This window comes from Electrophorus electricus, chromosome 3 (genome assembly GCF_013358815.1).
Source record: "Electrophorus electricus isolate fEleEle1 chromosome 3, fEleEle1.pri, whole genome shotgun sequence".
NCBI classification, from domain to species: domain Eukaryota; kingdom Metazoa; phylum Chordata; class Actinopteri; order Gymnotiformes; family Gymnotidae; genus Electrophorus; species Electrophorus electricus.
Window position 1 is genome coordinate 15,420,628 of NC_049537.1, and position 25,872 is coordinate 15,446,499.

The window sequence follows — 25,872 nt, forward strand, 5'->3', positions numbered from 1 at the left end:
AAAATATGGGCACTTCGGTTACAGACAGTGCTTGGGAATATTTAGGGTTTCCTCTGGCTGTATTAAACCCAGAGTGCTTTAAATGTTTTAATGTTGATTCGCATTGAGGAGAAACTCCTATAGTACTCAGCAGGTTATATCCCAGAACATGCCCTAAATCATCTAATGGATATTTTTTTTGACACTTTTACTGCTTAGGGGTACCCGATAGTATTACACATTTTACATTCACACGTTATGTGTAATAATATTACATAGTCGGCCGTCTCATTATGTGACTCAAGGCATCTACCAGTTGCAAAGAAGCTGGCTTGTGCGGCAGGTTTGTGATAGTTCTGTAATTTAAAGTAAAGGGTTCTAAAATCCTTCCTTTCCAAATGGCTTTTCAGACTGAATGTCCCAGCAATCAGGTGCCATTTGCCAGTGAGGTAATTAAACAGCACAATTGTACGAAGCCAGCAGGGACATTTGCATATTAATGCGGATTCTCAGCACACCTTCTATAATTCTGCCTACAGGCTCCACTACCTGCCATCTCCTAATTAGCTTTGAGGAAGGAAAAATTGCAGCTTTCTGAGAACAATAAGAACACATCTTTCCCACCAGTACGGAACCTTCTGGCAAAGAGCTTGTATTTTTTCCCTCTCTCCAAAGTGTGGGAACAGAACATATTTTTTAATTTACCAGTAACTAGTTTTATGTTGGTTTGTTTATATTTTTTACTCGGTTCTATAGATCATATATGTGATAATGGCAATATATAAAGTGCTGTGTAATGAATGTGTTGAATTATTGAACAGCACTGAGGCCAGTGCACAAGCTGTGCTTGGTTTCATTTGTTCAGTGGACTTGCTGCAAGGACACAGATAATATTCTTGAATGTTACAACTTTGAATTGTGGAATGAATGTGTAATCACTGCACACACTCTCAGACACACATGCACACGCACCCACACACTCACTCATATTTATCCTTCATAGATATTTAGCTTTTTTATTTATCATGCAGTAGACTGTTTTGGTTTCTTGGGAACCTGGTGCAGTTGTGACAAGCATACCAATTCACACACCTTGTTTTCCCCTTCAGTGGCGGAGCACTTGCAAACACGAGTTCGCTCAGGTGAGGATGATCCTCGATGCATTTTTACACTGCTGGATTAGAGGTGTATTATAACACTACATGGCCCGTACCTCATCCAGGCCGGCGCCCAGGACTCCACAGACAGACGTCAAGCTCATCTCTCCTTAAAAGGCATCCGATACATGCTGGGGTCTTATCCTGTGCCCACTGCCCAGAATTAGCCCATGTTATATCTCATTAAAAGCAGGTAACGTGTGTGTGTGTGGGGGGGGGGGGGGGGGGTGGATAGATAGGGATGCTTCCCAGAAACATTAATCTCTCTTGTTGGGAATCTGATTTAGCTGCACCGGAGGTGTTTGATGCCGCCATAGCTTCGCACGCTCTGTCTGGAGTGCTTGGGGATGGACCTTGTCTGCTCACAGGTGGGAAGATGATGGTGATAATCCAAACAGCAACAATGCCTGCAGGGCTTCTGCATTAAATTACTATCGAACCACTTCCATTTCAAGACAGCTTTATCCTCCCTCCCTCCCTCCCTCCCTCTCTCTTTCTTGCTCTCAACTGGTTCAACTCTAAAACTACTCAGACAGCGCTGAGCCGCGAGTATATGCACAGAAGGTCTGGCAAGGGCTTAGGTTGCTATGCGCACCCCTCCGTCTGAAAGACCGGTGTGGTTGTTTTAATGGATTTGTCTTTGCGACTTTGTGTTTGTTCACTACTCTCCATCGACTTGTGTACACACTTAAACATACCCCTGGGCTATGGGACCTCGGCTTTGTAAAGGCCGACCCCTTGGGGACACAGCTTATTGATTTCTGGGGTAACATGATTAAAAAAGGTTTCAACAGGACTCTTCATTTTAAACTTGTCAACAGTACAAGGGATTGACGGGGGAGGGTAAGCTGGAACTCCACGGTCTCTGGAGTTAGCGCGCGGCCAGTGGCGCGTTTTTCCACCACCTTTTCCTTGACTAGCGCGTTCGCCCTCCAAGCCAACCTGAGGCGATTTTTGGAAGCCAGTTTAGCGACGGGCGCACAGCCGCTAGCAGACGCGTGTTCGCACGAGGCCTTTCCGCTGGGGTGCTAATCAGGAAGACTGATCTCATGACGCTCGTTGCCATGCTCGCGGGGAGTTGCCATCTGCGTTGGAAGTTGCCAGAGGAAAGTCTGAGAGAGAGGAAGAGGGGAGACCCGACTCGCTCCTCCCGCCAGATTACACTGCCCCGCACCGTATCACACGGCGAGCGCGAGTCCTCACCCTGCAATTTAACACGCTTAACATTTTGCTAAGTCAAGTAGACAACAGCCCTTTTGCGACTGCAATATCTGTGCCAAGCACGCAGCGGCTATCAGTTTCCATGCTCGGACAGAATGGGAAATGAATACTGGATGCATTTGATCCCACAGTAAATTGTGGCCTCTGTGTTCCACTCACCTATAAACTTGGGTCTGGAGGCAATTTAGAGGCTATTAAAGTGTTACGGCTAATGGGCAAGCACGTGTAAACACCCACAGTTAAGACGGGTATTTTAATCGGAGGCTCTTAAGACGCTGGAGTTCAGGAAGAGTACCGATCAGATAGCCGGTGATTATGTCATATGCGAGAGTTTAAGCAAGGGGCTTGGAAGGAAACAGGCAGGGAATGTGCTTTGAAAACACCTGCAACATACGTTCACTAAATTAGTCGTGAGCTAAACAAGTGGGAATGGCCCAAAATGATTGCTCCTGAGAGTATTTGCAATCGTCTGTGGTTCACACGCGTAGATAATGTTTTAAGGCTAGAAGACATTTATTAACATTCCAACAATGCAGTGCATAATGATTCATGGCGTTCTCTTTATTGCATCTTTTTTGTGATACTTATGTCTACCTTTTGCATACTGTACATCAGTTTGATTCTTCTATTCATCCATGAAGTATACACTGACAGAAAAAACAAAACAAAACAAAACATTTTTGCTCCCTTGGTTTTTTAATGAAACAAGAAAAGAAAAAAAGTCGTACAAAGGTTTTGTTTGCAAGTGCGGACTACGCCTTCTATAGGGGCAGGAATAGTAGTGACTGTGTGACTGAATGGGAGGGGGGCCTTGAGTAAACTTTGGGCTAGAGTTCTGGGTGGCCTCCATAGGAGGGAGAAGATGGAGAGAGGAGGAGGAGGGGTGAGAGATTCATTACAGAGAAAAATGGTGACACTCACCAGAAGAAACTGAGAAATAAGTGTGGAGTTTCAGACATGGTCTTTCTCCCCAACTGCAGTTATTCCCTAAGTCCCTTTATCTCTTTTTTAACAACAAACAGACAAATACTAATATATTTGCATATATTTTGCAGTACTCAGCTTCATATTCAGCAAAGTGTCTTACCAGTTAAGAAGAATATGTTTTGCCTAAGTAAGGATTTTTACAAATTACTTAAAATAATTTGTTAAAAGCATATATTGTAAAAACCTTACATCTTAGAAAAGTATGCAAAAGCCCCATATTTGACTGTTTTATAAATGTGTTTAATGCATTTATATCTGCAAAAGGATTTTATCCTCAAAATCAACCTGATTAGTCTTTAATGTGTTAAGATCTTGCAAACAGAGAAAACATGCTCATTTATTAAAAACATTTCTGGAAAGCTAGTTGGCCCCAAAACATTTAGCTAGCAGTATAATAAATGATTTCATGTTCGTAATGGTAACATATTTACAATTTGAAACCAGAGCACGGAAAGCTACTCTCCCTTTAGCAGCATCCTGCTCTGTTATAGCTTGGGACGGTGTCAGTTGCTGTAGGACGGATTACCGCCCAACCAGCAGGAGTCATTCCTCTCAGTCTGGTGGAGCTGACTGCGCCCTACCACTGACCCACTCCCTCCCACATCCCATAACCCTCGTCCTCCCCAGCCTGCAGGATAGGTTGCGGAGTCCCCACTCCGCTCTGAAAGCATAGATCAACCAAGGAGGGAGGGGGGGATTTGATCAGGAGCCAGGCCAGCACACTGTGCAGGTTGTCAGAGTTGCCGGAAGGTTACTGGCGGGTTATTTCCTATAGGGGAGGACACCTGTGCTCCCCTGGTTCACATTTGGCTAGGTGAGTGTAGGTTTTTCTTCCATCGATCTAATTGGCTGAAGGAGAACCTGAGACTGGCTGGCTCAGTAGGGCATCAACATAGGAGAAAAATGAGGCATTCTTTTGAGGGGTCATATACTTCATAATTTTATTCAAACTAGAATCATATATGGCCCGATAGAACACATATGTTTATTTCTTTATTCATTTGTTTCATCTAATACATCGACATTTTAATGACCCTTGGGTATAACACCTGGTGTTATGATTGAATTACATTTGGAGGTAATCCATCATTTACAACAAATATAATTAGAGGCAGTGGCAATTGGTAGAACTACAGCAAAAGTCAGAGTATGTAGAAGTGAGTGCAGAAGTTGCTTTTGGAGGCTTGAACTCCAAATCTAACGATGCCCACCGAAGTTGCAGGAGGCTGGACTAGGGCAGAGGCTAGACCCAGAGACGGAGTGAAAAGAGGACGGGAGCAGAGGGGAGACCACCCCCCGCCAGGCAGCCCTCAAAACAATGTCAGGTCTGTTGGGTCCGGCTAAAGCCAGTGGAAGCTGGCAGCCTGCCCCCTCTCCCTCTTCCCGGGTCCCCACTCTCGTGCTCGGTTCCTTTCGCCACTCTCCATCGTAAGTGCTTGTGCACGGGTTCATAAGGCACCCCTCTGTTTGCCTGGTGGTCCCTGTCCCCTGGGCACTTACAGGGAGCACACAGGGCCCCTGCCCCAGCCCCAAGTTGGCACTGCGCTGCCCGGAGAGTTGTCTGTTTTTTTTTGGAAGGGCCGCACATGCTATCAAACAGGCCACAGTGTTCCTGCCAAAGGATGTCCTCGTCCCTCCTTCAGCTGGCTGTGAATGAGGGAGCCAGTTTTGGAGCGGAGAACATTCAAGGTTGGCTTGTGTTTATCGGTTAAGTCGAGATGAATGGCTGGGTAATCAGAGCAGTTTATCAACCTAAACAGGTCTTTTGATCTGTGTACTGTTTGACCTATTTCCATAATGTGCATTGCCTTTCAATGGCCAGAGCATCTGTCAGTCACATTCAGAGGGGGGAAGAGATTCTGGTTCAACAGATTTGTGCTTAAGTAAATAATTGTTTTGACTGGAACCGCAGTTTAAAGCATCTGTTGGAATGGTAAAGCACAATATTCACATATTACATATATTACATATATCAAGTCACAGAGGATGAAATTAATGAAATGTCCAAACAGCAAGTACAAATGTACATTTATTATAATTGAAGTCTAATTAAGTGTGTTTATGGTGCCTGTAAGTTTAATGATACTGCAGTGTAATTGATGGCACCTTGTGTAATGGTGTTTCATGCAGCAAATACCGACCACCTAAAGTCCAACTCGTGGCCAGCATTGTGCAATAATGGCGCCTTTTGCTTCATATGAGCATGCGAGCAGACGCTGTCCTGCCTGACGGCCATGCTTTAAAGTGTGTTGGGCTTATCCCACCCTCTACCAGCCCATATCAGCAAAATTCAAGCATGACCCTCCACTCCCTGCCCCCACTTCCAATTTGCTTCTCTTGCCCCGAGAAACCGGGAGACATACACCGTGCTCCACATACATCATCCATCGCTATCCCCACCCCCACCTAAATGGGGGAATGTGAGCCACATCTGTTGGCTAGTGAGGGCGCTGCAATGAGCCAAGTACGCAGATCGCGAGAGCTTCGGTGCCCTGGAACCCAGCTGTGAACTGCTGGACCACTACCGCTGTCCACCAACTGGTGGTAATTAGTTGAACATAAGCAAGCACTCGTTCGAAGATGGTCTGTAAGTATGGCAGGGAACTGGGGCAGAGCATTGCAAAGAAAGCTAGGTTTTATGGAAACAGGATAGCTTGTTAAACACAGGCACGTACAAGCTCACATGAACTCTACTTGGTCTTTTTTTCTGAATTAATTTTCTGCTGAATATAGCTGCATTCTCTCAGATGTGGGAATGTTGAAGATTTTTTTTTCAGTGAGGTTTGATTTAAGGATTATGTTCCTGACCTGATAAACTATTTTATTCTTTACTCAGGAACACTGTATGTACACAGCAGCTGAAATGAACAAGGCTGCTCCACCTAACGGTGGATGTCATAACGAGACTTTGCATTACATTTAAGGATTGTAGTGGAAGAAATCTCAGTGTGATATTAGAAGTTAATAGAAGACATCTTTACCAATTAGAAAGGTATTTCAAATGATAAACTTCCCTATTCAACATTCCTGTATTGGTGCATCTCTCTCTCTCTCTCTCTCTCTCTCTCTCTCTCCCTCCCATACTCTCTTCATATCTCTCTCACCCACCCAGAGAATTGAATAGCCCCAAGATTAGGCTTTGTGTGCCATGACCGTCACTCACTTAATGAGCTCCTTAGGCAACCTGGAACTTTGGCAACATAGCCCCCCCGCGTTTCCCACATACAGCTCTGTGCAGCACCGCGGCAGCTCGCATCTTGCCGTCTTTCCCTCGTCCTTGCTCTCCACCCCTCCCAACCCCCACCAAACACACCTCACACCCCCTGCTGGTCCTCAACACCACCTGCAAGGCTCACGGCGAAGCCATCAGGGAAGAGCGGTGCTACAGCTCGGCATGAGATCCTTCCTGTGGCTGTGCTGGACAAGGGATTATGGCAGTGCTGCACAGTTTTCCCGTGGCTGCGTGTGCATCAGGGAGAAGAGCAGAGAAGAGAAGAACGTTAGGATGTGATGGAGCTGGGGACTAGTGCGGGGGGCTGTTCTCATTGATTTTTTGTTCTTCTTTCTTCCTTATAGCAATAGTCAGAGCTGAAAATGTCTTTCTTTACTGCACAGTATATGCTATGGTTTATCATGAACCACTGCAGTGTCCCACATTTCCATATATAACAGTGTCTGCATTTATCTGAAAGAGTGCATCTGTGTGTGTGTGTGTGTGTGTGTGTGTGCGCGTGTGTACGCATTTCCTTTTTGGATAGTATAACTCGGTCAGTCATGTTCTTTTATACCAATGTTAGTAACCTTTAAGTACTTGTCATTTGCGCCGACTGAAAGCTTCCTGTAGTACTGCACTGTCTCAGGTGATGTTTCTAAAAGCAGCGGATAAAAGACAAAAGGCGAAGGTTTCATGTAAGCACCAGAACGAAGCAAAAACTTGGAACATTATCCATGACCCCACGGAACTTTTAAACAGTCTGTCTGCAAGAGCTTGTCCAGATGTCCCTCTGCACCAGAGCATATGCTTTCCCCTGTGCACAGCACAAATTTAATCACAGACCCTGAACCAAACATCAGGTGTTCGCTAGCGGAGATACAGCTAGGGGGGTGGGCTCGAAGTGTGTGTGTGTAGGGGGGGTATTCTTTAATTTCTTTAGTTCAGCACACTGCATCTCAGCATCAGCGTTGGGAAATCAACTCACCCAACGTCTGTGTGGAAAATAAATTGGCTTTAGGTTGGACAGAGGAGGCCGGTCAGATCTGGGAAGCAATTTTCATCCGTCATACCCGACTGTGGCCGAGTTGCGTCCTGGGAGATTCCCAGAATCTGTCAGATGTTGGGAATGAATATGGCAAAGGTCCTGGCAGTGCTGGTTCCCACCAAATAATCCATGGCTCCCTGTATGAAATTGTTCTCAAGCCCCTACCAGCACCCCACCTCCTTCCCTTCCCACCCTCCCGCTAACACCAACTTCAGATCACTCAGTGCAAATCGCAGCCTAATGTGATTACTGTGTCCCGCAGCAGTGCTTGGTGATGTGCAGACTTCAAAGAGAGCCAACAGGGAAAAGGAAAAAAAGTTACAGAAAATGATTTCACAGAAACGGGCAAATCCAGTGCTACTCATTTACACTACATGCAGTTTAAGTATAATCACACATCTTCCTTGTTCCTTCCCCAAATCCCATCCAGGATCTCTCATCTCTTCCCTTCTCTTTCTCTCCCACTCTTTTTCTCTCTCTCTTCGTTACTTTCAAAATTACTGCACAGCTGTGATTTCTGAGCCCCTCAACCACCTCTTTACTGCCTTGAGTGTGACCTTAGCCATAAAGGCAATTTATTATTCTCTTTGGTCTGTAATGCCAACAGCCCCCCTTCTGTTGCAAAACAGACTTAGCCAGCACATCTCTATAACACGGGGTAAGGCCTGCATTGTTAGAATCTGACAAATTCCCCGAGCCTGGCGTCCGAATGCTGGCGAAGCATCTGAAAAGCTAACTGGCGCGGGTACCGTGGTGCAGATCGGACACGCGCTGCTCCTCAATGCGCTCAGCAATCTGCCGCTGCTGCACTTCAGGAAGACGAACACGGCCTCTGCTACCAGAGTGGCACAGCGGAAGGCTCCACAGCTTGTTGGGGAATGAGAAATTGCGGTAAACATTTATTGTTCACTTAAATGTTCTACAAGTGGCAGAACTGCTTCCTTCTTTGCTGTTTCTGTTTGCCTGCAGTGAGACCTTTATGAGATGAGGGCTTGACCCCTGCCCCAGGAAAGCCCGATCCATAAAAATCAAGAAGCATGTGTTGCAGGTTACCGTTTGGGGAAAACCTCCACACTTGATGGGGCTTTTAAATTGTATTTTTTCATGAACTAGGAACCTTTTGATTGCTCGTCTTTGGTTGGTGTGGTTCACTTGGGTCACAGGATCGTTTGTCTTCCTGTCACTGAGGAGTCCAGGTCAGGAACTCCACAGTCCATTTATAGCAGGCTAGGCCGTATCCTTCTTCTTTCTTTTTCTCTCTCACTCTCTGTCTAGTGCCACCAGCCACTTCCACCCTACCTGTCTGTCTCTCATTGTCTCTGTATGCGTCTGTCGCAACACGGACCACCATCCCATTCCTGCTCTTTGTTCGCTATCTCCTTCACCAACCACCCTCCCCTCGCTCTCCTCGACTCCAGAGCTGGTTCATGATTCACACCCATGCTGTCCCTCCCCTCCTCCACCTTCACACCATCACCTTCAACCACCCTCCAGCAAGCACCCCAATTCACAAACCTATATACAGGCTCTACAACCTGCCTTTGAATAGACTGACTGAACACATTAAGTATGTTTTTCCATGCAAGCTACTTCAGCCGTGCCTCTCCCCACTCATCCACCCACAGCCTCCATTCCTTCAATCCCCCTCTCCCTGAAGCCCATCCCCCACACCCACCCCACCCTCTCCATGCTGCTGCAGCATTAATGTCCAGGCGACTGAACCACTCTCTCTTCAGGATGAGTCCAGGAAAAAAATAAAGAAACGGAGCCAAATCGTCAATTAGGCAAGGTTATTATTTAATAATGCCCCCATTTTCCTAATCTCATTAGCCAGTCTTATTTTTTGTTTTGCAGTGACTGCAAAGTTTTAATAAAACATGAATCTGGGCGTATCTGTTACATTAATGACACGGTTTAGCAGTTGGTAGTGCCAGTTTAGCCTCATGTATATTTAAATCTCGCTTAGCGAAGTTTGAAAGATTTGTAAGCATCAGTAGCAATGACATAAATGTAGGGTTTACTGAGCAGGGTGCACTGATAGATTTGTTCATGCTGTTGTTTTAAAAGTGATAAGAAACTGCTCTCTCTCTATTAATATTCACTCATGATCATGCATTAATGTCTTATAAACAGACAATTTTGATTTATTGTGTTATAATAAGGTAATATAATCTAACTAAATGTAGGAATTTAGAGCATAAAATCGAATTAAGAAACTCACTCATTTCAAACATACTTCATTTAAAATAAACAAAGCAAGTGAATAAAGTGACTAAAATGAAACACTTTAATTTATTTAATGCAACCCTCAAGGAATTTAAGTAATGATGAAGTGATTAAATCAGGGGTTTAGGAGGCATGGAAAAGGAATAGGAACTCTTCGACACTTTCCACTCTCCAGAATATTCTGATAGTCTGGCAAGTCCAGGACTGAGCAAATCCTGCTAGTGGCCTACACAGCAAATTCAGAACCTCCTACACAACAGGCACTTTACTGCTGAACTAGCGCTTGATGTTAGTGTCTTTTACCTTCTGAAAGTGCTAAAAACCTGCATTGACTGACACTGTACACACATAGCTTAGGCAATATTTTACATTTCACAGTATTGTTTGTAGAATGTAGGTTGCCAAATGCAACAAGGTGGCTCTAACCACTGATTTGCTGTGTTGGCATGCCAGATTGTGTTCCTGGTAATAAGCGACCCAAGAGTGGCCTGATTACAAGCACTGTAAGAAGCAAGGATGGAGGATGGTAATGAGCAGAAGAACAGTAGCGTTGGGATGCTGATGGATCCTGGTGTGCGGAGAGGCTTACTCCATGCCCCACCGCCGGTAAGCCGAGCTCACAGCCAGTCACGCTCGGCTTCCCACTCTCTCATCTTAACTCCTCCACATTACGCTTTCCTGATTTATGCTCACCTGCAGTGCTAAATGAGTTCTCATGGCATGCAAGAGAAGTGAAGAAGAGAGAGAGAGGGAGAGAGAGAACATGCCATCCATCAGCTGAGAAGGCTGCTCCAGATTCTTCTTGCCCCAGATTTTGTCTGCCTCCTCTCCTCCTCTTCTGGCACCTGCCTTAGACTGCCTATACTCAGGCAGTGCCAGAACTAGTGTGGGTCAGAGGTCACGCTGGCCTTCCCACGCTGGGCAGCTTTTAACCTCCTGCCAGCTTTCGGCAGGCTCAGGCATAAGCCCCCTGCGATGAGCGAGAGGATTAGGGAAATAGCCTGAGGCCCTTAAGCAGACCCATTTCCTCTGCTCATGTGCATTCGTTGGGCAGGGGGACTGCTTCTGGATCGGTTCTGCTCTTTAAAATGCGCTAATGAAGATTGTTAACAGACGTGGACAATGATCCTGGACCTTTGTGATCTACACCATTGTCTCTTCCTACCATTGAGGGCCTCATTATGCTTAGCGGGACAACATGTTCAAGTTCAAGTTCAAGTTCGGTTTATTTGTCACGTACATAGTCATGAACGGTATAACCCGCAGTAAAATGGTTTGAAAGTGCTCTGTCCAAATTGAGAAAAAAAAAAAAACAGGGGTGCATAAGGGGAAATATCTATCTATCTATCTATCTATCTATCTATCTATCTATCTATCTATCTATCTATCTATCTATCTATCTATCTATCTATCTATCTATCTATCTATCTATAACAATGTATGTACAATATATGTATAATATATATATATATATATATATATATATATATATATATATATATATATATATATACAATGTAAAATTTATATATGGATAAATGTGTATGTACACAATGTACAATTCCATCTTACAAATTTACAGATTTACAGTCACATGGTGGTGGTGGTCCCCACAGTTTATCAGTTGCCCTGATTCAGGGCCCGAATGGCCTGTGGGAAGAAGCTCCTCTTCAGTCTCTCTGTATTGGTCTTCAGGGAGCGAAAGCGCTTCCCTGACCTCAACAGAGAGAAGAGCCTATTGTTGGGATGGGTGGCATTCTTCACAATCCTCCTGGCCTTGGTCTTGCACTGCTTGTAATAGATGGTCTGCAGGTCAGGAAGTTCCGTATGATTGATGCACTCTGCTGATCGCACCACCCTCTGGAGTGCTTGTCTGTCCTGCTTGGTGCTGTTCCCAAACCAGACTGATGTTCCCCGTGAGGATGCTTTCGATAGTGTAGGTGTAGAAGTTCTGCAGTACCTTGGAGGGCAGTCTGAAGTCTCTTAGGCGTCTGAGGTGGTAAAGTCGCTGATGAGCCTTCTTTGCCAGGGAGTTGGTGTGGCAGGACCAGGACAGGTCCTGCGAGATGTGAACTCCAAGGTACCTGAAACTGTCTACTCTCTCCACCGTGGTTCCATTGATCCTCACACATTGGTAGTGCTGCTCCTGCTTGTTGCTGCAGTCCACAATCAGCTCCTTTGTCTTGCTGACGTTTAGGAGAAGATTATTTCCCTAGATCCTCCAACTTAGTAGTGAGTAGGGAGGGGATGATAGTGTTAAATGCTGAACAGCATTTTAACATAATTACCCCTCCCTTTGTCCAGGTCCATGTTTCAAGAGTGGCAGCTGTACTACTGAGATGCTTTCATGAATGGACCCTCACACTGCATATACCATGTGGATGAGGTAGGGTTAAACCTTTACATGTAGCCCAAATACTGTATCATGCTAAAAGCTCAATATTAAGGAGGAAAATTTAATTTGAGGGCAAGCACTCAAGCAGAATTCAAGTGGAGACATGACCCATCTGACTGGTCTTGGGATGCACATTACATTGGAAGCAAACAGAGCCCAACAGAGCCCAATCCAATTAGCCTAGAGTTGTGTCTTCTGATTCTAATCTGGCTCTACCCACTCACCACCATCTGTGGGATAGCGGGAATTGTTGCCGGAAACGGTAGTGCTTAAGGCTACATTTTGAGGTCTGAAGAGCATGCAAGAATCGGTTACTATAGGAGGTCAGGGAGCAACCACAGGCTTTCCACTGAGAATACAGGCGTGTAGATCTCAACCCCCTTCTGGTCTCAGAGTCTCCCACTGAGATCACACAGGTCATCAGGCGGGGTCAGAGCAACCAGCATCGACTCAACAAAAGCCCCCAGATGGAGTTAATACCATTATCAAGAGACGCAGGCTCTGGACCAGGGTTCTCGCCCATATGTAAAACAAGAGCCGCCCCACAGAGAAGTGAAGAGAATCGACTCCTTCTCGTGCACTGTTCAGTTATTCAATTACTTCCCCATGCCCTCCTGCTTGACCTCAGTGTTTCCTATTGGGTTTGTTAACTGGAGGAGAAGATTAAGTGGAGAAGAGAAGAGAGTGGTGTGGCTGAAGCAGCTTGCGGGGGTTAAAGTGAAAGAGCCAGCAGAGCGTGTCTATCTCATAGTGCTGCTCCCTGCTGCTAACATAAAGAGCTTAGCGCCAGGAGAGCCTTGTCAACGAAATCCCTTCTTTTGACTTTAATTAGGTTAGAAGAAGTCTTTTTTTAATATTTTATGTTTCATTTTATGGAAGGATTAAGATGTTTTGTGGACTCAGGTATTCTGGGTGTTTTGCTGGGGGTTGGGGCTCTTTTCTTCCTTATTTCTCTTTGTCGGTGGCTTCGCTATACCCCCCTCCTCTTCCTATCCCCTTCCCACTTCCACAAATGATTATTATGTTCTCATCAGACTTTCTTATACTTCTGGATGTTTAGCTAATGCCAACAAGAACTAATCTCATAAGCTGGCCCATATCCTGAAGACATAATCATCTGATGCCACAAAAAATGAGAAAAAAAAGAAAAAAAGACAATGCTAATGTAGCAATGACTGGAAGTTAGTTAGTGCTAACAGGGACTATTAACTAGCAGATCATGCTAACAGAGACTATTGACTGACTCATTGCTAGCTATGTAACTAATAATACCAGATAGCGTGTTCTCATAGTAACTGATACTATTATCATTACCTACCCATATTATCTTTTTTTGTCAAATTATGCCTTTAATAGTGTAATGCATTGGAACTACTTGTTTTACATTTGATGTAGGTCTACAAATTGTCTAACAGAACTTTGCCCGTTTTATATCTTCTAAATTTATGCTGCTCTAATCTTTGGTTCTTAGAGCGGCTTCTTCCAGAGTACGTTGGCTGAAAACAAATCTTATGAGGACACCAACCAGAACAAGAGTTCATACTCTGCCTGACTTAACCCAGGCGTTTGTTGCCTGTACGATAACAAAAGGTCTCTGAATCTTCTGAACCTTCATTGCGTTCAAATCCACCCAGAGAATGGAAAACAGAAAAAAAAGAGACCTGTGTCAAAAGCTGAGGGCAGCAACAACACCCCAGTGTCAAACCCAGGTCTTCCAGGGAGTAATGCATGCTCTGACCAGCAGACCAAAGAAGCAACTCTTTGGCACAGCACCCAGAATGCCCATTTTACCTTCATGAGTGATGGTCCACTTCACAAGACCTGAATGTCAGAAGAAAACAAAGCGAAACGAAACTAAAAGACCATGACATTTAACTATGGCACCATTTCCAGCAGAGCTATTACAGTGCGATTCTGCGAACCTGCCTGAATCCTGAGGCAGCTGCATACTGGATGCATGTCGCCTCAGCCTCTTGTCATCACTCTGGCTATTGTACCCAGATAATCAGGATCCATCTCTGTTTTTGTGCCATGAATGCATAATTAGGAATAATTTCTGCAACATCTGCTGCACATTATCATAGCCACGGGAGGCACCCGTTTATTTATTTTTTATGCCTTTTTTTTGTGTTGGGCATTATGAAATGGAAGACGGGGAAAATGTGTGCCTACCACTCACAGAGACAAATATTAAATAGAGCTACAACGGGTGTCTCTGGGGAGCATGCTATAGAAAGCTTTAATATGGAGATTCCCCTCATTTTAAGATGAAAGGTGTGTGAGTAGGAACTGCTGATGCAAGTGTGCTCTGGCCTTGATACATGGTATGTTCATATTTTTTTTGGTGTGTGTGTGTGTATTCATAGAAATATCTGCAAGCTTGTGCTTGTAACTGTTTTACTGAAGACTTACTGTGAGCTATTGGGAAAGGTAACTACTTTAGAACATTATGTCCATTATCTCATAGGTAGGTAGGTGTATTGTTTTTGTGTATATAAATGCATGTGTGTGCATTTGTATGTGTGCGTGTGTGTGTGTGTGTGTGTGTGTGTGAGACAGAGAGAGCACAAGTGCATGAAAGACAGAATATGGTGTACCTAAGCCTAGATGTACCTTGGTAGTGTAAGACACCAACTGACTATGAACAGCTGATGTGTGGGTGATAATAGAAGAGTATCTCTCTCGCTCTGTGTGTGTGTGTGTGTGTGTGTGTGTGTGTGTGTGTGTGTGTGTGTTGTGTAGGTCTTGAGTCCCCTGTTCCAGCAGAAGTGAGATGCACTGATATCTGGCTAACGCCAGTCTTTTCCTTTTCCTCCACTCAATTCCAAGGGTGTGGTCAGTGATGTGGTTGCCATGGAGAATGGGTATAGCCCTCCTTTTGGGGGCGTTTCTCCTTACAAGCTGTAAGCACCTCACCAATGCTCTGGACATTCCATTGGAGGGTAAGTTATGATTCATATATGATATCAAAACTCACTCAGTTAATGCAAATTTCTGTAATTTACTATGTTTATTCCTTAATACGCAGCAAAGTGTACAGTTTAACCTTTTATCTAAGGTCTTAAGTACACTAATTGCACAATTATTCTCTTAACGCCAGTCATTTCATTTAATGGACATATTTATATGCAGGTACCCTTGCGCTTTAAGCAGGTATCATTTATGGTTGTGTTTCCTTGGAAACCTGATGCATGTTTTTTTTCTACTAATAAATTATTCACAGTGTATCTTCGGAGCCTGTAGAATATCATTGATGGAGTGCAATGCCATAATTCTGTTTGTGTCAATCTGGGAACGACCCAATTTTTGAATTATTTATCTGCAAATCCACTGAGCCCAAGAATCTGATCAGATGAATCCTAACATATCACTGCATACTTTATCTCTCTTTTTGTGTTTCCATGCTGCCCTGGACTTTCCTGTCTAGTTTTAAATCAAATAAACAGTAAGTCTGCATTGCCACTCTGAGCATAGCTTCAGTGACAGCCACGCCCTCGCTCTCTTCATCTCATAACGGGCTGGCCAGCTAATCGAACACATGTCCATGTGTAGAGGGCATGTCACCATGTGGAACTTCACCCATTAGTTCACCCATTAGACAAATTCCATCCATTCCTTAGGACTGAGATCTGTCGTTTGAGCATCCATTGATCCAGAGATTGGTACATCACTCATCTGGCATGTGTGGTTGTGTGGTGAATCTGGCATGGCTATTAACATGTTTCATTGCTTTAGATTTTGTGCCTGTGTTTTGGGTGGACCTAGTAACCAACATATGTTAAAACGTACTTCAAATTTATAGAAGGTGAAAAATAAATGCCTATAAATTCCCTTGATTTCCTACATAAATGCAATGAAATGCCCATGTGGGGACATATGGCACATTAAATATGTTGCACAAGCTACTGATAGTTTGATTGTCATCACCCATAAACGACCATAGTGGCACTCTGATGGGGCAATCACTGTTCATTAGTTATTGCACACTTCTGGCTGTGATAATCAGCTGTTTACTTGACCCTAGGCCATGGTTGAGCCATTGATTGTGATTACAGTTTAGCTGATTAGTTGTTTTTTTTCTACATCATACCACACATCATATAAAAACCCTTTCGCACAGCTTGGTGAATTAATTTGACTTGAGGACTTGGGAAAAGTGTTCCCTGTGAATCAGGGCCTAAGGTCTCACTAGGTCCCTCAGCCCCCCTCCCACACACATCACCACCCGTCGTTAATGTGTCTAATGAAGTCTGAAGCTCTGCACAGTTCTCTTGTCCTGCAGCAAAATGTGAGTGGCTCTCCTGTACTCTCTTTACCCAGTTGAGCAGCTGCCCTCTATAATGGAGCAGTCGCCTGCCTCTCTGATCGCGTTCCCCTTTGATGAGAGCTTCGCCGTGCAGTGTGAGGCCACAGGCAACCCTGAACCTGAGTAAGCGCTCCACTTCCCAACACGCATGCGTACACGCACACGCACACACACACACACGCACACACACACACACACACAAGCTCAGTAGTAGTGCCAGTCACACACACAAAAAAACAACTACAGGTTCAGACTTTCAAGGCACAATTCAAAGTCCCATCTGAGTATCTGATGTCAGTACAGATATGAGCATCTGAAACATCTGCTTGTGTACTGCACATGTTCTTAGAGGATCAAGTTTCTCTGGTTATGTTTTTGAGATTTAAATGGACAAAGAATGGGCAGGACTTTGACCCGTATCAGGATCTGAGGCTGTTGACTGAAGAAGATTCCGGGACATTTGTGATTCCAAACAATGGGAACCTCACTGAATTCCAGGGCATCTATCGCTGTTACGCCTCAAACAAGCTCGGAACGGCCATGTCAGAGGAAATTGAATTCATCGTTCCCAGTGAGTAAAGTATAAGTCTTCAATTTCGGTATCCCATTACAGTTCTTTCATGGTGATTTAGAGACCAGAATCCATTGGAACGACAGTCTCGGCCCTCGCCGGGAGTGTCCGTTGTATTTGCCCACCACAAAACCCCAGAGTATTGTTCTCTCATTCTCTTTTCCTCACGTGTGTATGTGTGGGTCTGTGAGTGTGCACCTTGAGGATGGCGCCAATGAAAAATTGACTTGCTACTCTCTCCATCATATTCCCAGATACATTCCTCACAGTGTTCTAAAACCTACCACATAAATCTTCCCACGATGGAACGAGGCCAGAGGGGGCAGCGGTGACAAAACATAGCCACTTTTCCGTCACTCAGCACAGTTTGACATGCGGTGGTGCAGCAGTAATGGCGTGTGTTATTACTGTACTCTGGGACCAAGGCTGAGAAAGTGCTGTAAATCAACTCTACTTCACTTGCCCTTTGAAGAGAACCAGGCCACTTAGTGCCCCCTGCTGGAGGATATTATTGTACCCAATGATTTCAACCCTTGCCTTGCTCATTGCTGTGTTTCCCAGACGTTCCAAAGTTCCCAAAAGAGAAAATTGAACCACTCAAGGTCGAGGAGGGTCAGCCAGTTATCCTGGAATGCAGCCCGCCGAAAGGAATTCCACCACTGCAGATTTATTGGATGACCATTGGTGAGTTACAAAACATGACAAGCATTACTAAGAAGACTTAATACGCATGCAAGTGTATCAATTTCTAAATAATTTCAAGTTGTAGTTAAGCAAGGTTTTTTCAACAGGTGTTTTAGACAGTATCATCATTTCTCTCCCAGGAAGTTTATCACTTTATTGATCATTTAAAAGGTATTAGCTTAAAGCTGCTTCACAGAACTGCAGTCATTAGAGTTGATTTGAGTAGAGGGCACTTCCTCTGTAGTACCCCTTAGTCCTCTGAATGATCATCTCCTTGGCCTTTATCAGAAGAAATCAGCAAGAAATATAAAGAAGACACTCTGTATGCGAGGCTGTGCATGGCAATGCACCCAAACCAGTCCTTACTGATGTAGGAAGCAGTTGTAGATCTGTAATCATCATGTACTTATCAACTGTAATCTCTCAATCACTCCCTCTCTGACACTCGTTAAGGTCTGCGGCACATCGAACAGGATGAACGCGTGTCGGTGGGCCTCAACGGAAACCTGTACTTCTCCAACGCTGTGCGCGCAGACAGCAGGCACGACTACTGCTGCTTCGCCGCTTTCCCCCGCATCCGTACCATCGTGCAGAAGACCGCCATGTCCGTCATTGTCACCAACAGTACGTCAACGCGCGCCGCATACTTCCGGAGCGGGAACGGCCGGCTTCAGCACAGCGGCATCTGAAGTTCGCCCGTGTTCGCCCTGGGTGCCATCCATTTTGTGTCTGTGGGCAATAAGGACTGTGGGTTTGAATCTTGGCGGTCATTAAAGTCACAATCAGGGATTGTATATGTATGGTAATGAAATCCCTGTTGTTAAATTTTCCAAAACAATGAATGAACATATTGGACACAGTAAACAACACACAGGAGCTTATTTAGAAGTTTAACTTCCATTGACATACAACATCTGCATGAGCGAGACGTACAGATGTTTGAAAATCCTTGAATACACCGCAGATATATTATGACTGTAAATCCCTGATTGTAGCTTTAACCACAGCTGCCAGATGTCACCATGTAATTCTTGCTTCATCGCCTTTATGTTTGGATTGAATCCATGTGTTTTCCCCATTTTTCCATTCTAGCCAAGTCAATGAGTGATTCTAGTAGCGGCAGGGGCACTGGTGAGTGGCGCTGACGATAGCTGCATCTTTAGAATAGCATGCGTTCCTGTCAGCTACAGAAACAGCTGTCAAATCCATTCAGATGTAAAGGGCCCACACCAATCACGCCTGTACGATGCTGTAAAAAGCTGCCTGTTCTAAGGCGTCTGTTAGTTGCAGCATCAAACTATTATTTTTGCCCCATCTAACGCCATATGCCACCATTATACTTACACGTAATAAAGGACAAATAGGACAAATCGAGCGCAACCGCCACAAATGTTCTGCTTAAGCAGTCGCTTAGCACGTATTAACTGTCATGTTGCCTCTCTTGTTCTTCCCAGCAAACTCTATTCTAGAGAGAAAGCCCAGCCTTATGTCGCCCCCTGGTGACCGAACGTACACACACCACGTGAAAGGCGAAGAGCTGCTGTTGGAGTGCATTGCTGAAGGCTTGTAAGTAATATTCTCCGATGTTTTTTGTTTTGTATTTTTTTTTAAAATTTATTTACTAATTTCAGTTTATGGGACTGTGTCGTTAGCAGCATTCATTCATGCCCAAGTAATATTGCAATCCTACTGTGGCATCATATAGATAATGACCAAACACAGATCCAGATAATATTAGTTAATGGGTTATCCATTTTCAGTCAAATCCAGTCCAGCGCAGTCACAATCATATGTTCACATGTAAGTGAATTCTTTTTTCTTTTTTTTTTTTTTTTTGTAATGCGACTTAATAGTCACGATTTCTATGGTGTTTCTTTCCCTAGCCCGACACCGAAGGTCGAATGGAGCAGGGTCGGACACGGCCTTTCGGATCGAGCCGTGGTGGAGAATCATGGGAAGATCCTCAGCATAGAGGAGGTTCAACAAGAGGATGAAGGGAAATACATGTGCAAGGCCAGAAATGCCCACGGAGAGGCTGTGCATTACTTCTACGTGACGGTAGAGGGTGAGACACTCATTACCAAATAGCAGAAGAGGAGAAAGACAGTATAGGATGTCTACAAAGCGAGACTCCCCATAGGGCAGGAGATTGGGGGACTAGCGCACTAGCTAAATGTCAGTCGCATCAGTTTTAGCAATTGCAGGATTCGTGTAATAGTGGAAAGCAGCGCCATCTACTGTTCATAGCGACAATAAATCAAATTAAATCGTAGCGCTTACAATTTACAACATTGCAACATCTCAGTCAAGTGTCATTTTCATTTGGGTCATTTTAACATCCTTAATATCTGTTTCTGTATTTCTTTATTTCATTCTTTGTCATAGAACCTCCTAAGTGGGAAGTAGAACCGAAGAGCCAGTTGAAAATGATTGGAGCTGACGTCGTCATCAGATGTGTGGTGTCAGGCAAACCAGCACCCACTGTTGCTTGGATGGTAAATGGTCACCCTATCAATGGTATGACTGCATTTCTCCCTCCACCTCTAAATGTATTCATACAGCAAATAACTGTCATCGCCGTAGCAATTTGAGGAGCCGTCCAAGTCACTGTGCCCTCACAAAAGCTAGCAATGTGTGAGGAACATTTTATTTTTTCTCCCATTTCTCCTCAGATTATATCTAATTAGAGTGACATGAATGCTTTCATGCGATATCTTTAGGTTCCTCTCGCGTCTGTTGTGTCGGAATGTGATTCTTCCAAAGGTGACTCAGGTTGAGTATGAATTCAGGTTGGCAGCACACCACCGGGTGTTGCTGAAGTGAGCTTTTGTCTGTTTCAGAGGTTCCAGCAGGCAGCAGGAAAGTGTATGATGACCGCATCGTCATCCACAATGCCCGCCCCAAAGACAGCGCTGTTTACCAGTGTGAGGCCTCCAATCGACATGGCACAATACTGGCCAATGCTAACATCATGATTATGAGTGAGTACACAGTCAGCCCTGCCACTGAGGCTGACACTCTTTGGAGTTTCATTGCTTTTATTACATGCACAATCAGTCTTAGTCTTTAAAACTCCCTCTGCCATAAGCTACAGTTTAGTACAGACTGAGGATATACAGAACAAAATGCTAAACTTAAATGTAATGAGTCTTGCAACTGTAATTGGAACTAAAAAGGGATTTTTTTTTTTACCTGCTTTTTCTTTTCATGCTATACTTTTTATTGTTCATGGTAAGATACATCATTGCTATGAGAACCCCCTCTGTTGCTCTGATCTATCAGACTACTTGATGACTAAATGTATTCAACAATAGTGCCACAGCTGAAAATGCATTTTCTCTCTCTCTCTCTCTGTCGCGATCTCGCATGTTGCCATCGCTGTCTTGCAGGCATGTCAGACCATTCGAACTGTGCAGATGCAGCCTTATCTGCAAATAGAGCACAAATATGTCATAAGGAAGTCAAAACGAAACCACATACAAAAGCATGATGGATGCATCACAGACACAAACATAATTACTGCAATAGGAAACTTTCACAAGATTTAAAATTTGCTGTGTGGTTCACTTCTAAATACTCAAATCAACACAGAAATTCACGAGTAATCTATTAGCCCATTCCAGGTCATGAAGGTATTTCAGTGTAACCAGAATTTGATTGGTGAGTTCTCATGACCTTTATTCACAAATGGCCACAACGAGAGAGCACTGGTGATGTCTTCACTGCTGTGCTCTGTGCATCAAATGCATCAAGAAAACCCAGGAGATGGAGATGTTCCAGAGCTTAATGACATTGTAGAGCCATGAAGTCACTGTCTTTATATGATTATGAGTCAGTTTGATGGTTGTGGAACAGGGAACATCAACTCCAGCAGTAGTAGTAAAGGCCTCAACATCAACTCCAGCGGTAGTATTAAAGACCCACTGCCCTGCACATTTGTTTTCTGCCCTAAACACACCCTATATATACACTGAATGGCTGCTTTATGAGAGACACCTGCCCTTTCATGACTGGAGATTCCCTAATTGAAATTAGACATGTGACCCTAGGGTGCAGCATAAAATCAGGTGTCTCTCAAGTTTTCCATAAATCGTTTTTGATGGGAATCGGAAAATCAAGCAATATGATCAGTGTCATGAGTGTTAGACTAGCCCGGGACAGTATTTCGACATAAACACATAAAAACTCAGCAATGAAAGGGTTAGAGGAGGATGTCAAACATCGTTCTGATGAGCAGGCGAGCAAACTGCAGCCAAATGCAACGTTGGTGTTCCAGCTAACATCGCTCCAAGACTCCAGTGGAGAAAAGTGGGGAAAAATTGGATCACTGAACAGTGCAAAAACATCACCTAATCAGATGAATCCAGATGTCTGTTGCCCCATGCTGATGGGGGGCGGGGGGCGGGGGGGGGGTCAGAATTTGATCCAAGCAGCATGAATCAGTGAGCACTTCCTGTGAGGTGTTCACAGTGCAGGCTGGTGGAGGTGGAGTACTGGTGTGTGGAATGTTTTCTTGGCATACCCTGGGATTTCTGTTACTTGTGGATGGACATTTGGACAGTAGGGCTTACTAAGCATTGTGGCCAACCAAGTTCATCCCTCCTATGGAGGACAGCAGGACAGTGCACCATGCCGCTAGGGTCATATAGTCATGGATTGGTTCCAGGAACATGTGAGTTTTCCTTGCTTCCCTGGTCTTCTCAGTCCCCAGATCTTTATGCTGTAGAACATCTCTGGGACAACATAGAACAGCCTGTTCAGAGCATTTTAGTACTTCCATTGAATTTATGGCAACTGTGAGAACTGTTCTGTCCACATGGGCTAAGATTCCTGCAGGACAACCTCAATACCTAGGGGAATATATATATATGTAGACAAGACTGTATATGCAAGATTTTCATGTGTATCTTGGTTCTCCTTTATCAAAGTTTTTCACATGTGTGGTGCGTGTGCTTGCGTGTGCATGTGTGTGTGTTGTGTGGAAGTGAGCAAAGTTTGAACAAAGGTCTAAAGAGCTCCTTACAGAAGTGCATTCAAGGGATTCCCTTCACTCCACTGAGTATAAACAGAAAATACCGTAAAACATCACAAAGAACAAATACCTGCTTCTTTGTTGGTGAGGACACGGATGTACGGAGAGTACTGATATGGCCAACGAGGTTGAATTTCGGGCAATAAGAGGGAGACTGTGCCGTCATGGCCAGAAACACACACACACACACACACACACACACACACACACACACACACACACACACACGTAGGGCTGTTCTGTTTCAGGGAGGCCCCATGCTGTCCCCTGCTCCCTCTTGTGGTAGTGAGGCTCTTTTATATGCAAACAAGTTCATCCTTCCCTTTCCAATTCACACACAGCGAGTCAGACATGTGTGGCTTTCATCCGACCAGATAAAACAGCGAGCTCTCCGGAGACTAGGAGGAGAGGGGAAGGGCACTTTTAACGGTGCCGTTCTTCTTGCCCTCAGACCTGCCACCGCTCATCCTGACCGAGGACGGCCTTCGTTACATGGCTGTGGAGCGGAGCTGGGTGGGCATGCACTGCAACGTCTTCAGCTCCCCGCCCTCGACCGTTACCTGGTGAGCAGATGTTATGGGCTTACGTGGGTATGGTAATGCATGTGTTAGTACGGGGATGGGCCCTGTTTGTTAATCCACCCATGTTCCACACGTATTGGATGGGGCTGAGTGCATGTGGCTTCACCTGGGTTGCGATCCTCCTTTTCAGGAGCAGGGTGGACAGCGTGGGCACCGTGGAGGGGCCACACTTCTCCATGCACACCAATGGCACGCTGGAGATCCATGGCGCAGTGAGCGAGGATGAGGGCGAGTACTCCTGCTTCGCACAAAACACAGAGGGCAAGTCCGCCATTACAGCTACACTGGAGGTCAAAGGTAAGGGAGAGACAGCTCCGACTCCATCTCGTTTGGCTCCTCACTCTGGAGCAAGGACCACGTGCCTAGAAATGAATTAAAGCTACTGAGTACCTGCCAGCACGAACTCATTTACATTATTTTAATGAGTTGCTACTAGCTGTCATACATTATTTGAAGAGGGCCAGGGTTAAGGGATGCGTTATGGAGAAAGCAAGCTACAGTCCATTTCAAGCATTTCCTTTCAGTTTGTTAACTGCATCTACTGAGTGACCTGAAGCAAATTTATTGTACAATTAAGTGTGTTAGTTTGTATTTATTGATTTCAGGCATGTGCAATGAATTTAGATTAACTGATTAGTAAACGGCAATACCAAGGCAAAGGGATCTCATACGTGATGTGCTAGGACTTGGAGATGTCTGTGTCTCTCAGCTCCCACAAGAATAGTGGACCTTCCTCAAGACCTGCGCGTTCTGGTCGGGACCACGGCCCAGTTCTCCTGCCGGGCCGAGGTGGACCCGTCCTTCATTCAGGATTACGAGCTCATCTGGGAGAAGGATGGCATTGCCCTCAACGAGAGCGAGACCGCGGGGTAAGACAGCCAAGTGCCGACACTTGATCGGCCGAGCATTTACTGGATCAGATCCCGCTCAACGTCTTGCTCGTCCTGATTGTCTGTAGGTACTTTGTGGACAACGAGATGCTTCAGGTCATCAACGTGAGCTTCAGGCACCAGGGCGTGTTCACATGTGTGGCCAGGAGTCCCGTGGACCAGGACACTGCTGTGGCTTGGCTTACAGTACTGGGTGAGGAAGTGCGGCGGAGACGATCCACGATAAAGTTTTAGACTCCACAGACAAGACTCTCTCTAAACATGACTCAACATATAAAGAATCCACCTTGCTAAGCCTTTTTTTTCTTTTGTAAATGACGTTTCCTAGTGAATGCGCTTTCGCAGTGCTGGAGTATGTGATTTATGGCACGCCCCACCTCACTCTAGAGAGCTGCTGTTACATCAGAGCCTCCATTGTTAGCCAAGATCTGGCGGCCTATTCGGGTGTGTTTATGTGCTCGGTCAAAGCAACGCTCTTGTGCTTGTTGCCTCAGACGTGCCAGAGGCCCCCGAGGACGTGATGCTGGCCGAACGCAAAGAGAGGACTGTGAAGTTGAAATGGATCCCTGGAGATGACCATAACAGCACCACCACTGGTAACAGGGACCCGCAGTGTATCACGTACCCCCTGCCACATACACACACACACACAAACACAAACATGGATGCTGTTTATTCAGCACAAACAGATTTGTGAACTACAGCTTTGGGATTTCAAAGTATGATCAGAATGTTTTTATTAGCCACACAGAACTGGACAGATTTCACTCACTAAAGAATTTGTATTGGCCATATTTTTTAAGTGGTTTACAAATGTTTTGTGTAGATGAAAGCTTTAAACCACTCAAAATAATGTCATTTTATCAGTTTGTACCCACTGGAATTCTCGGTGATGTTATCATATTTTGCCTCAGGTGGTTTAGAATGTCATTGCTTTTTTTTGACTCATCTAGGCAAGGTTTAGATTGACCACCATTCTGACATTTTCCAATCAGAGTTCATCATCGAGTACGAGGAGAGCCAATGGGAGCCAGGCAGGTGGAAGGAGCTGCTGCGAGTACCGGGCAACCACCACTCAGCCGTGCTGAAGCTCCACGGCCATGTGGACTACAGCTTCCGTGTCTCAGCCGTCAACGAGGTGGGGAAGGGGCATGCGAGCAAAGCCAGCGAGAGACACAGGACCCCACCCGCAGGTGCAACATGTCTCGGCTGCTTTCAGAGCAGAGCGGCCTAACACATTGCTCACTGAACTTTCAAACGTTCAAACCCGCAATATAATTGATTTCCCCCACTCGTTGAACCTTTGCTCTCTAATGTGTGTATTTCACAGCCCATTTTGTCTCCCTTGCCCACCCCCCCACCCCCCACCATCAACAATTTCACTGCCAACAAAATCCATATTTCTGTTCTTTCAAAAGCGCCTGACAAAAACCCTGAAAATATCAAGATCGAAGGTCATTTGCCACATGAAATGGATATTAACTGGGAGGTAGGTGCTCGAGTGTTCTGTTCTGACAGTCTTTTGAGAGTATCTAACTTTCAAAGTACTGGAGGGGACTGCACTGATAACGAATCCCCTTTCAA

General features: G+C 44.9%; 1 protein-coding gene across 11 annotated transcripts in view; it reads left to right on the top strand.

Annotated features, from left to right (window-relative positions):
- chl1b (cell adhesion molecule L1-like b) overlaps positions 1–25,872 on the top strand; it is a 58,413-nt gene that overhangs the window by 17,919 nt on the left and 14,622 nt on the right. For 2 of the 11 annotated variants that reach the window (XM_035524140.1, XM_035524139.1), the window contains 18 exons: positions 14,967–15,166; positions 15,652–15,669; positions 16,545–16,653; positions 16,911–17,101; positions 17,663–17,785; positions 18,239–18,409; positions 18,878–18,916; positions 19,240–19,351; positions 19,669–19,850; positions 20,171–20,302; positions 20,626–20,766; positions 23,269–23,380; positions 23,529–23,695; positions 24,108–24,267; positions 24,357–24,481; positions 24,783–24,884; positions 25,284–25,481; positions 25,707–25,777. In XM_035524140.1, the coding sequence (XP_035380033.1) occupies positions 15,067–15,166; positions 15,652–15,669; positions 16,545–16,653; positions 16,911–17,101; positions 17,663–17,785; positions 18,239–18,409; positions 18,878–18,916; positions 19,240–19,351; positions 19,669–19,850; positions 20,171–20,302; positions 20,626–20,766; positions 23,269–23,380; positions 23,529–23,695; positions 24,108–24,267; positions 24,357–24,481; positions 24,783–24,884; positions 25,284–25,481; positions 25,707–25,777 (2,253 nt within the window). In that variant the 5' untranslated portion in view covers positions 14,967–15,066. Of the gene's footprint in view, positions 1–12,133; positions 12,216–13,695; positions 14,549–14,966; positions 15,167–15,651; positions 15,670–16,544; positions 16,654–16,910; positions 17,102–17,662; positions 17,786–18,238; positions 18,410–18,877; positions 18,917–19,239; positions 19,352–19,668; positions 19,851–20,170; positions 20,303–20,625; positions 20,767–23,268; positions 23,381–23,528; positions 23,696–24,107; positions 24,268–24,356; positions 24,482–24,782; positions 24,885–25,283; positions 25,482–25,706; positions 25,778–25,872 lie in introns of those variants that run through there. The other 9 variants (XM_035524143.1, XM_035524141.1, XM_035524136.1 and 6 more) reach the window with 8 other exon arrangements.